The 12,036-nt window shown below is 53.8% G+C and overlaps 2 protein-coding genes and 1 long non-coding RNA gene across 9 annotated transcripts in view; all 3 read left to right on the forward strand.

Annotated features, from left to right (window-relative positions):
* Positions 1-849: 849 nt before the first annotated feature.
* SCAMP5 (secretory carrier membrane protein 5) lies at positions 850-6,042 on the forward strand. The gene is made up of 6 exons (XM_014959698.1): positions 850-949; positions 1,226-1,354; positions 3,267-3,423; positions 4,169-4,270; positions 5,404-5,521; positions 5,651-6,042. The coding sequence occupies exons 1-6, from the start codon at positions 943-945 to the stop codon at positions 5,843-5,845; spliced, it is 708 nt and encodes a 235-aa protein (XP_014815184.1). The 5' UTR covers positions 850-942; the 3' UTR covers positions 5,846-6,042.
* Positions 6,043-6,185: 143 nt separating this feature from the next.
* LOC106898446 lies at positions 6,186-8,427 on the forward strand. The gene is made up of 2 exons (XR_001413928.1): positions 6,186-7,344; positions 7,425-8,427. It is a non-coding gene; the product is annotated as an uncharacterized LOC106898446 (long non-coding RNA).
* A 1,234-nt stretch (positions 8,428-9,661) lies between these two features.
* Positions 9,662-12,036, forward strand: part of PPCDC (phosphopantothenoylcysteine decarboxylase) — a 53,530-nt gene continuing 51,155 nt past the window's right edge. For 3 of the 7 annotated variants that reach the window (XM_014959697.1, XM_014959696.1, XM_014959691.1), the window contains exons 1-2: positions 9,662-10,243; positions 11,842-12,008. In XM_014959697.1, coding sequence (XP_014815183.1) covers positions 10,075-10,243; positions 11,842-12,008 — 336 coding nt within the window. In that variant the 5' untranslated portion in view covers positions 9,662-10,074. Of the gene's footprint in view, positions 10,416-11,130; positions 11,267-11,406; positions 11,481-11,841; positions 12,009-12,036 lie in introns of those variants that run through there. The other 4 variants (XM_014959692.1, XM_014959695.1, XM_014959694.1 and 1 more) reach the window with 4 other exon arrangements.

The following is a 12,036-nucleotide window of genomic DNA, read 5'->3' on the forward strand; positions in this document are numbered from 1 at the left end:
CGCCGTCGGCTTCCGTCACGGCGGGGAGACGTCACCTCGTATTTATAGCCACGGACTCGGCCGTGGGCTGCCCCGGGGGGGGTTGGCGCCGTCTCTCCATGCTTCATTTTTTATTTTTTATTATTATTTTGGGTGGTTTTGCTTTAATTTCGCTGAGCTCCCACCTGCGAGAGACACCCCCCCCCCCAAGATGCCCAAATGAGTAATCCTTAAAGTGACTCATTAGCAACAATCGCCGCCGATTTATTTGATTTATTTATCTATTCTATTTTATTTGTTTCTTTCTTCCCCTCAGCTGATATTTTCAGCTTCTTTCCCCCCCCCAACTCCTGGGTTGACCTGGTTTCCAGCCAGCAGAGGATGGGGCTGGTGCCCTCTGGGTGGGTAGATCCCTGGGTTGGGAAGAAGAGGCTGTTTGTAGAAAGAAAAAAAAAATTAAAATAAAAAATTAAATGATTTTGAGGGTTTTTATGGGGGCCAGGTAATGAACTTGAGGATTTAAGAGGGTTTGCACATAGGTCAGTTGAGGGGGGGACGGGAGGTTAAGCCTGTGCCCTGCTCCACCTCGTTGGATCTTCTCTTAATCTTCTGCCTTAACCCCAGCGTAAGCCTCCTGCCGGAGGAACTGGGATTTATCCCACCTCCTGCCAGGTGTGGGGACTAAACTGGGAAGTGGGAATGCCCTGGGGGGGGGGAAAAATGTTGGGGTAAATAAAACCAACTGACACCCCCCCACCCCTCTGCGTTGTCGGGGGGCTTGTCCTCCAGCCATTCCAGAGCGGTGGGAAGGTGGAAGCTCTTTGGGGATGGACCTGATGGCTTCACATCACCTTTTTCCTCTCGTTTTCTTCCAGTTTTTGGTAAAACTCCCTGCTTTTCTGCCCCCCCCCCTTCCCCACCTTGCTTTTTCCTGTGGAACGGAGAGGCTGAGCACGTGCCGACATGGCAGGTACGGGGACGGAGGGGGGGTCTCTGGGTTGTCCCTTAGCTCTGAAGCCCATCTGGGGTTTTCCTGGCCATCACGTCACCTTGTTAGTCCCCCAGTGGGGTTGTGGGTGGCCAGTGAGAGCTAAAAACTGGTGGGTGGGACACTGGTGGCCACGAGGGGAAAATCCTTAACTCCTGGGTGAAACTCGTCCATTTTTGGAGGGGGTTGAATGAGCCTGATGAGGAAGCCTCTTGATTTACGTCCCATGCCCGACGCCGGCTGAACTTTTTCTTGCAGAAAAAGCAAACAACTTCCCTCCCCTGCCGAAGTTCATCCCCTTGAAGCCATGTTTCTACCAGGACTTCGACGCGGAGATCCCGCCGCAGCACCGGACCATGGCCAAGCGGCTCTACTACCTCTGGATGCGTGAGTCCCCGGGTGGGAGAGGGCTTGGGGAGGGGGGTTTGCCTCTTCCAAGGCTGCTCCTCTGGAAGAACAGAGCAAGATCGGGGTTGAGGAGGGGGGGGAAAGTCCTTCTGCCCCCTCCAGGTCTTGGTGTCTCCCCCCAAAACCGTTGGGTTGGGTTGAGGGCGGCAGCATCTCATGGGCTTTCAGCCCTTCCAGGATGGAGATGTGGAGCTGGGGGTGGAGGGTGGGGGGTCTGAGGGCCATAGGTGGTGACCTTGATGTCCTGCTGCGTGGAGGGGGTGGCTCAGCACCCACCTTTCCTCCTGCCCAAGGATTTGCTCCCCTCTTCATCTCGCTCAGCTGCTGGCCCTGCCCCACCACAGAGCTTGCCAAGCCTCCGATGGCTTTCTTGGCCAGGGAGGGAAGGGCTTTCTCTGCCACCCTGCTCCTCCTGAGCCCTTTGGAAGCCACCCGAAGCTGTGATGCTGCTCAAACTGGGCGCCTGCTCCCCAAAACAGGGAGCTTTCCCCCCCCACTTCTCCCCCCCTCCCCAAAAAATGGGTCTTGCCTGTTCCTCTTGCATGCCTCTGTGTGCCGTGCTGTGCTAACAGAGCTGTCACCTTCTTCTAACTCTTCAAACTTGCCCGGATTTCTCTTCCTTACCCACCCCAGGGATGGGGGGAGAAGGACCAGAGGGGACAGGTCGCACCCTGGGGGGGGTAGGGGGATGTGTGTGCAGCTCAGGATGAGCTGCCACCATGGCTTTGGTTGTTAGTTCCTCACCAGGGTGTTTTCCCAGAAATTTGGAAGGATTTTGGTGGCCGAGAGAGTGGGCACCGAGCCTGGGGGGGTGGGTGATGAGGAGCTGAGCTGGGTCCGGAGAGGTGTGGAGGGTGGTTCTCCTTTTGGCACAGGGACACCCCCTCCCATGGGGAAGGTGACCCCGGGATCGCTTCCCCCATCACCTCAGGGAGGGTTAAGGTGGCTTTTCTAGGAAGGTGGGGAAAAAAAAAAAAAAAGAAAAATAAAAGGTGTGCTTCCCCGGGGAGGCCGTTTTGGGGGTGTTAAATCCCCCTCCCCATCTCAACCTGGCCCTTCAGTTCACAGAGCCCCATTCTGACTCTGGCCTCTTCCACGGCACCGGCTCCCCCGTTGGTTTTTTTGCCTCCCTGGATCCTCTCTGCATCATTTTCTCCCCAAAAAAATAAAACCCTGAGTGTCCTTGGGGACTTGAGGGAGCAGCGAGCGGCCTCTCAGCCCGGCTCCCTCCCCGGGGCCCAGCTGCAGCCCTCCCTCCCTCCCGGGGAGGCTTTTAATTCCCTCTGGGAAGTCATGAATGAATGAATGAATCATTCTCCGAGGTGGGAGGCGGAGGAATGCAGATGAGCCTGCCCAGCTTTGTCCTGTGTCCCCCGAGCCACCACCAGGCTTCATAGTGAGGGCCCTTGTGTGGTGTCACCCCCGAGGTCGGGGTGGGGGGGGACATGGGAGTTGGGGGGCTTTGGCTCTCAGGGTTTCTAGCTCGGGGGGAACAACCCTTCCATGAGCTCCTTCATCCAGGGGGGGAAAAGCTTCTCTTCAATCCCTCCAGTTTCCTCCTGTTGATGGAGACGTGCCCGGATGGGGCTCCTCACCCCCACCCCCCGCCACAAACCCCTGGAAATCAAGACATTACAACTCTGAGAAATATATATATTTTTTTTTTCATTTTTTCCCCCTCCCGAGCCAAATTTCCCCTCATCCAGCTGAATTTAGGTGAAATTAAGGGAAATCCAGCTTGAGTAACCCACTGCTGGGGGTACGTGTGTTGATGATGGTGGTGGGTGGGTGGGTGGGTTGGAGGGGGTGTCATCTCATGTCCTGGCCTACCCCCTACTCTGCTCCCTCTCTGTGTGTGCACGCACGTGTGTGTGTGTGTGTGTGTTTGCAGTGAACAGCATCACCCTGGCGGTGAATCTCGTGGGCTGCCTCGCTTGGCTGATTGGAGGCGGCGGAGCCGTTAATTTCGGACTGGCAATTCTCTGGCTCATTCTCTTTACGCCCTGCTCCTATGTCTGCTGGTTTAGACCTATTTACAAAGCTTTCAAGTAAGTGCTCACGCCCCAGCCCGGCTTTTCATGGTTGTCTCCTCCCTTTTTTTAATTTTTTTTCTTTTTTCCTCTATTTTTATTTGTTTTCCTTCCTAAAGGGTTAGCGCTGGGACGATTGCCCGGATATTTTGGGGGAATTTCTGCTCTTTCCCTCCAGCCCTTTAGTTTTACTTCCTCACCTTCAAAGCCAAGGGTGTTTGGGGTTTCCTGAGGGCCAAATTCACTCCCCCCCCCAACCCTGTGATATGAAGACACCCCCTTGTGCAGCGCTGGGGGAGCGGTGAGGATGCAGCTGCGATGCCAACTTTCCCTCCCCTCCCTCTCATATTTTTCCACAAGCCCTCAAGGTGCTAAATATCAATTAATTGTGCTGCTGAGGTCCATCCCCAGGGTGGTATCCCCCAAATCTAGAAAACTGGGGGTGTATTTCTTCCCCAGTGCTCTTCTGAGCCTGATGGTAGAGCAGTGTGAGCCCAGAGCCGTGTCCAAAGGCGGATGCCCTCTTGTTTGATGCCCCGTGGTTTTTCCAGGTGCCCCTTCACCTCTGGTGGGTTATTTATTATTTTTTTTTGGCCCTGTTGCCTATAGTTTGGACACTTTTTTTGCCCCTCTTGCCTGCTTCTCACTAACCCACAGCTGCTTCTTGCCCCAAAAAGGGTCTGAGATAGGGGAGCACCTCCCTTCCCCGGCGGGGCAGCGGGGATGGAGGGCGCAGGGAGTCACCCCGAGCCTTCTCTTGCAGGACAGACAGCTCCTTCAGCTTCATGGCCTTCTTCTTCACCTTCATGGCCCAGCTGGTGATCAGCATTATCCAGGCGGTGGGAATCCCCGGCTGGGGCGTCTGGTAAGGAGGGAGGATGCTGTTCTGGTGTTGGGTGCAAGGACGGTCGCCGCTGAGATGGTATTTTTAACACCCTTGAGGGCTTCAGGGAGCTTCTCTCTTTGGGGAAGAGAGAATCTTTCTTCTCCAAAGATACTCCAAACCCTCCTGGATGCCATCCTGCTCTAGGTGAAGCCGCTTTGGGAGGGGGGGTTGGATTAAATGGTTTCACAGAATGCTCTGGGGTTGGAAGGGACCTAGGGCGTTGGATTAAATGGTATCACAGAATCACAGAATGCTATGGGGTTGGAAGGGACCTCTGGAGATCATCTAGTCCAACCCCCTGCCAAAGCAGGGCCACCCAGAGCAGGTCCCACAGGAACGTGTCCAGGGGGGGTTTGAATGTCTCCAGAGAAGGAGACTCCACCCCCTCCCGGGGCAGCCTCTGCCAGGGCTCTGACACCCTCACAGGAAAGTTCCGGTGGAACTCCTTATATTCCAGTTTGTGCCTGTTTCCTCTTGTCCTGTCACTGGGCTCCACAGAAAACAGACTGGCCCCATCCTCTTGACACCCACCCTTTAAGTATTTATAGGAGTTGATCAGATCCCACCCTCAGCCTTCTCTTCTCCAGATTAAAAAGCCCCAAGTCCCTCAGCCTTTCCTCACCAGAGAGATGCTCCAGGCCCTTCATCTTCATAGCCCTCTCCATGGTTCCATGAAGATGGGTTGAGGAGCTGGGAGGGATGGACAGAGCCAAGGGGAAAAGCCCCAGACTGCGGAATGCTTGGTTGACTCTCTCCTTGGTTGACTCTCTCCTTGGTTGACTCTCTCCTTGGTTGACTCTCTCCTTGGTTGACTCTCTCCTTGGTTGACTCTCTCCTTGGTTGACTCTCTCCTTGGTTGACTCTCTCCTTGGTTGACTCTCTCCTTGGTTGACTCTCTCCTTGGTTGACTCTCTCCTTGGTTGACTCTCTCCTTGGTTGACTCTCTCCTTGGTTGACTCTCTCCTTGGTTGACTCTCTCCTTGGTTGACTCTCTCCTTGGTTGACTCTCTCCTTGGTTGACTCTCTCCTTGGTTGACTCTCTCCTTGGTTGACTCTCTCCTTGGTTGACTCTCTCCTTGGTTGACTCTCTCCTTGGTTGACTCTCCTTGCAGCGGCTGGATCGCGGCCATTTCCTTCTTCGGGACCAACGTGGGGTCGGCCGTGGTGATGCTGATCCCCACCGTCCTGTTCACGGGGATGGCTGTCTTCTCCTTCATCGCTCTCACCATGGTATGGGGAGCAAGAGGGGGGTGATGGGTCACTTGGGGGGTGGCCGGGTCACTTTCGGGGAGCTCTCACTACCCTTTGGAGGCTCAGCACCTCTGGATTTATTTTTTTCCACTTTCCGACCTTCTCCAGGTGCACAAGTTCTACCGGGGGAGCGGGGGGAGCTTCAGCAAAGCCCAGGAGGAGTGGACCACGGGGGCCTGGAAGAACCCCCACGTGCAGCAGGCGGCGCAGAACGCGGCCATGGGGGCGGCGCAGGGGGCCATGATGCAGCACGAGACGCAGTACTCGGCCACCCCCAACTACACCTACTCCAACGAGATGTGAGCAGCAGCAGGACTCTGTCCTCCGGGGCGGCGGGGAAAGGGAGGAGGAAGAGGAGGAGGAGGAAGGCTGAGCTGAGTTTCTGCAGCTATTTTGGAGAGTCGGGAGTGTACCATAACGGTTCTTCTTTTTCCCAGTCTTTGTAACGAGAGAATTTTGGATTTTTTCCTTTTTATTTTCTTTTTCTCTTTTTTTTTTTTTCCTTTTTTTTTTCCCCCCACCACCCCTTCCTTCCTTCTTTTTTTTTTTTTTTTTTTTTTTTTCCCCTGCCCTTTTTTTACTACCCTTTGGAGGCTCAGCACCTCTGGATTTATTTTTTTCCTCTTTCTGACCTTCTCCAGGTGCACAAGTTCTACCGGGGGAGCGGGGGGAGCTTCAGCAAAGCCCAGGAGGAGTGGACCACGGGGGCCTGGAAGAACCCCCACGTGCAGCAGGCGGCGCAGAACGCGGCCATGGGGGCGGCGCAGGGGGCCATGATGCAGCACGAGACGCAGTACTCGGCCACCCCCAACTACACCTACTCCAACGAGATGTGAGCAGCAGCAGGACTCTGTCCTCCGGGGCGGCGGGGAAAGGGAGGAGGAAGAGGAGGAGGAGGAAGGCTGAGCTGAGTTTCTGCAGCTATTTTGGAGAGTCGGGAGTGTACCATAACGGTTCTTCTTTTTCCCAGTCTTTGTAACGAGAGAATTTTGGATTTTTTCCTTTTTATTTTCTTTTTCTCTTTTTTTTTTTTTCCTTTTTTTTCCTCCCGTCACCATCTTGAGCTCTTCTTTTCTCTTTTATTTTTCGTTTTGAAGAGGCCATGAGTTGACCTGCAGGGCTCTCATCGTTGTGCGTGGTGGTAGTCGGTGTACATTCACCTTGTCTTTTTTTTTTTTTCCTCTTTTTTTCCCTGTGAAATAGTGTAGGGTGGTGCTTTTTTAATTAATTGTGGTGATAGGTGTACGTTTAGAACTACATCAGCCAAAAGCTCCCTTCCTCCCCCCCACCTCCTGTCTGCCCCCAAACTCCCCTCAAAGGGAAAGATAAAAACAGCAACCAGCACCCATCTCCCCTCTTGGAATAAGTGGTGAAACACAGGTTTTTTGCGATGCGTGTGAGTGGGTTTTTTTTGTTTTTTTTCCTTTTGGAGTCGGTAGCATCCAGCCACTTGCCACTTCTCAGCAAGGGCAAGCAATCCCGGGAGTTCTCCCTTTTCTTTGCTTTTTAACTAGCAGGTGGCTGGCTGGTTTAGCAGTTAAAAAAAGAAAACAAAACAAAAAAAGGAGAAAAGGGAAGAAAAAAAAAGAAACCCTAAATCTTGCTGGAAGCCAAGAGATTCCTAATCTACACCCTGGCTCAGGATCTACAATTTCTCTCGGTGTGTGGTGGTGTGTAAATTAATTCCCCGTTTTGAGGTGGCCGACCAGTATTTGTGTGTGAGCGTGGGTGCTGTGTGTGTGTGTGTGTGAGCACACGTGTGTGTTGGGGAGCCCAGGGTGGGCTTTCCCATCCCCTTCCAGGTTCTGCATCCTGAGTCTGGTTGGGGGTTTTTGTTTTGTTTTTTGGGGAGCCCAGGGCGGGCTTTCCCATCCCCTTCCAGGTTCTGCATCCTGAGTCTGGTTGGGGGTTTTTGTTTTGTTTTGTTTTTTTAAAATGCTTCTATTTTGAAAAGAAAAGATGGGCAAGCTTATTCTTGGGGAAGGCTCTGGGCCAAATCTTGCCGCCCCGAATGAAAAGCACATTCCTTCCTTCACCTTCCCAGTTCTTGCAGAAATAGTGAGGTCAAGATTTAACCCTTGTTGGTTTTTTGGGCCACCTGGCTGTGTATTTTCTCCTGCCAGCCCCGAATCCCTGCCCTGTTAGGGAAAAATGGGGCTTTAAATAACGATCTTGCACCTTAGCATGGGGTGGCTGGTGGAGCCTGGAGAAGATGGGTTCATAAACGGGGAGCTGATGGGGGCAGGAGTAAGGGAAGCTCCTTCTTGGAGATGCTTTTCAGACTCTAAACGCACTTTAAATGAGCCAATTTTTTTTCTCCAAGGCCTAGAAAAGAGTCCCATCCGTCCCCGTGGCTCAAATTGCCCGCTGTGGGCAAAGCCAGAGGTGTCTCTGTGTCCCCAACCCCTTGTCCCCTGGCTGGGACAAGGCTGGAGTGTCCCCTGGCACTCACTGGTGACACTTCTCTAGGACTCCTACCCACGAGAATCATCCCATAGAGGAACTTGTCTCCTCCAGCAAAGCCCACCAAGAAGAAGCTTCCTTTCCCCAGGGTTCCACTTCAGCCCTCCTGCAGTAGGGAGCCGTCTCTGGGCAAGACTAACATGCAGCTGGTGACACGACGTGTGTGTGTGTGCGTGCGTGTGTGTGTGTGTATATATATATGTATAAAATGTAAGGAGAAAGGTAATCCTTCGCTGAGCCTATTATGTACTTAATCAGGTTTAAATATTGTGCAATTCATTTAGAGCTAGCCGAGAACTGACTATGCCAAAATCAACGTGCTCTTGTCATCCGTGTCTGAGAAAACGATGAATTAAGTGACTTTCACCTCTTGCATTTTACGATGAGATGCGTGAATAATAACTGTAACGAGCTCTAACGAACGGGCCTTGCTTTCAGCCTTCTAACCCTCCTCTGCGGCGTGTCTCCTGAACGGGGCGAGCGCTGAAAACCCCCCCTCCTCCAGCTCCCAAGCCTTCCTGCCCCCGGGGGGGACACTATATCCCCCCTGATTTTTAACCTGCGACCGCTTCCAAGGGGGGGGCTGTGGTGGCTGTGATCCCAGCTGCAGCCCACGGGGTTGGGGGGGGAGAAATGAGGCTTGGGGTTTTCACTGGGGGTCTCCCTGCTGCTTTTGGTGATGCAGAGCCCTCCTCCCTCTCCTGCTTTGTGGCTGCCAGGGTGTGACTGTTTCTGAGGGGGGGGCTGCGGTGGCTGTGATCCCAGCTGCAGCCCACAGGGTTTGGGGGGGGAGATGAGGCTTGGGGTCTTCACTGGGGGTCTCCCCGCTGCTTTTGGTGATGCAGAGCCCTCCTCCCTCTCCTGCTTTGTGGGTGCAGGGATGTCCACAGCCGGCTGCTTTGAAGCCGTGATGTGGGGAACACGCACACCACCCCCTGCCCCAGCTCCCCCCGTGCTTCTGCAGTCTCCTCCATCCCGCATTTCCCCCTGCCAGCTCCCTGTGCCTGCCCCAAATCCTGCTGGCCTCATCCATTGCCAGGAGGTGCCCACCTCCTGTGGGGATGCAGGAGCCCTGCACCCATCAGACACCCCTTTTCTCTGCCCTCCTCCCCTGGCACCCAGTTCTCTGCTGCCCTCTGACACCTCCAAAACCTTGCCTGAGCTAGGATCCTCCCTTAAAGGGTTTTCTCGGCCCGGGAAGGGCATGGAGCTGTTGGTGTAGGTCCAGAGGAGGCCCCGGAGATGCTGGTTCCAAAACCTTGCCTGAGCTAGGATCCATCCCTTAAAGGGCTTTCTCGGAATGGGAAGGGCATGGAGCTGTTGGTGTGGGTCCAGAGGAGGCCACGGAGATGCTGGGAGGGCTGGAGCCCCTCTGCTGGGAGGAGAAGCTGAGAACTGGGGGGGTTCAGGCTGGAGAAGAGAAGGCTCCAGGGAGACCTTGGAGCCCCTTCCAGTCCCTCAAGGGGCTCCAGGAGAGATGGGGAGGGACTCTGGATCAGGGAGGGGAGCCCTAGGATGAGGGGGAAGGGTTTGACACTGAAAGAGGGGAGATGGAGCTGAGATGTGGGGAGGAAATTCTTTGCTGTGAGGGTGGTGAGAGCCTGGCCCAGGTTGCCCCGAGAAGCTGTGGCTGCCCCATCCCTGGAGGGGTTCAAGGCCAGGTTGGAGGGGGCTTGGAGCAACCTGGGCTGGTGGGAGGTGTCCCTGCCCAGGGCAGGGGGTGGCACTGGGTGATCTCTAAGATCCCTTCCAACCCTGTGATCCTGAGGAGCTTTAAACGCCGGGCAGCGATCCAGCGCCTAGCCTCCTGCTCCCCGCCGCTGCGAAGCGGCTGTTCCCGGGGGGCTGAGGGCCGCCAGCCCCTCTCTGGCCGCCCGGGGATGCGTGAGGCGCCGGAGCCGGCCCGCCCCAGCGCTCCGGGACCTGCCGTTGCCTGAGAAGCGCGGCGGGGTGGCGGGCAGGGCTCCGGAGGCGGCCGGGCCCGGGAGGGGAAGCGCAGAGAGCCGCCGCCATCTCCCCGCCGCTGGGCGCCGCCATGTTCCCCGCCTCAGGGCCCCGCCGCCGCGCGCATGCGCCAAGGGAGCCAATCAGCGTTTCCCAGCCTGCCCTTCGGCTTCCGGGGCGCCCAGGGGTCACGCTCTCGTTGCCTGGCGACGGCGCAGGTCACGGCCCAGGCCTCCGGTGGGAGCAGGCCGCGGGCTGGAGCTCTCCTCAGCGGGCTCCCGCCTGCTTCTACCGGTATATAAACGTTGTTTCTTTACGTTTCGGAAACGTCTGGGGTGTCTCCGTTCTGTTCTCCGCCTTTTGAAGCTATGTTCAGCTGTTAAAAAGCTAATAAAGTAACTTAATTTGCCTCTAAGCTGCTTGCTTCCTAATGGCTTCGTAGCTGGTTCCCCAGAGCTGTGTTTGGGTAAGAGGAGCGCGTGGCCCGGAATGTCGCACTCTTGTTTTTATCACTGATGGCCCTTTTTGAAAAGTGCCTATTAAAAAAATTATGCCTTATTCCCCAGGCTTTGAGATCTGGACGCCTCAGTGTTTATTTTAAATTGTCGTTTTAAATTGTCGTTTACTTAATCGTAAGGGAAGCGGATGTTTTCCTTGCTGTGATGGCATTACCTTATTTTTAATTAGACATAGGTGAACATGTAAAATACTGCAGTAGCGTTGAAATCTCCCAGCCAATATATGTACTGGATTTCCTTGTCTTTACTTACTTTTACTAATCAGTGCCTAGAAGCTCAAGGTGATAATGAGCTACTATTGTAGCTGTTTTTTTAAAACACACTGAGCAACCTCAGGGGCCCAAGTTAAACATATTTAATTCCAAGCAGAGCGTGGAAAAAGAATGCATTATTGCTGATAAAGCTGGGGGTGGTGGTCAGGCTGACCCCCAGCTGAACCGCCCGGTGAAGGATCCCAAATTCTATCTTCCTTTTGTGTTCTACCCAGAAGGCTTCCGAGTAACTTCCTCCCAATAACGAGGATGTCACTAACATTGAACAAACCTTACTGAATCCCAATGTATTGTCTTTTTTCTTTTTTTTTTTTTTAAGAAGTGAATTTACTCTTTGCTAATCTCTCGTTAAGCAGAGCTGCTTGCATCAGTCCTGCAGAGGAGACCTGAGCCACAGCTTCTGAATCAGCTGTGGATCCCTTTGGTCGGCGCTGGCGGGGGACCCAGCAGTTAGTTCCAACTTCTAGCTCCCTGGGAAGGTGTTTTCACTCGGTGGCTGTTGTTTTTTACCTCCTATTCCCTGTTTGGTTGGTTTTTTTCCCTATCTGCTAGGGAGTCACTTCTAGCGCAGCTGTAAATCCGTAGTGATGCAATAGGAAGTAAGATGATAAAGCTTGCCTCAGGGCCCCACATTTTCTTAATTGTTAAAATGTCTCCCTGCATTTATTACTCACCAGGGAGTACGAAGGGAGATCAGCCCAGCTGTGGGGCTGCTTGTCTTCCCGGCAGTCAGTGTGAAAGGTAGATTTATTGTAAACTCTGGCTTTGTTCAACGTTTTGGAGTGTTTTTGGGCTTTACCAGAACACTTTTTTGGCCTGCCTGGACAGGTTTTAGTGTTCTCTTTACCAATATCAGAGAGAAAATTGTAATTAAACTAGGAGGACCAGACTACTGCTATGCTTAAAGGTCTGCTAGTGCCCAAAAGCTTTGTGGGTTGGGGCCTGAGTGTTGTTCACCCTCAGCTGGAATTATTTTGGAGACGGCGTAGTCCAGGCTTAAAATCTTTGTCCTTGGGAATAAATTGATGTTGGAGCCCTGCTTTGCTGCCCTCGCTCAGAGGCACCGTTAGTCAAGTGTCTTTCTTTTTCTGTGCTTTTGTAGAGTTTGAGCAGAGCATGGAGCCCTGCTCGGCTCCAGAACCAGGGTTTCCTGCAGAAAAGAGCTCATCGGTGCCGCCGAAAACATTCCGTGTCCTGGTGGGTGTGACTGGGAGCGTGGCTGCCCTGAAGCTGCCTCTCCTCATCGCCGAATTGCTGAAAATCCCGGGGGTGAGTAAATCTATTCATAGAAGTCTTG

The sequence above is a fragment of the Calidris pugnax genome, unplaced genomic scaffold (genome assembly GCF_001431845.1).
Source record: "Calidris pugnax isolate Ruff unplaced genomic scaffold, ASM143184v1 scaffold480, whole genome shotgun sequence".
Classification (NCBI taxonomy): Eukaryota; Metazoa; Chordata; class Aves; order Charadriiformes; family Scolopacidae; genus Calidris; species Calidris pugnax.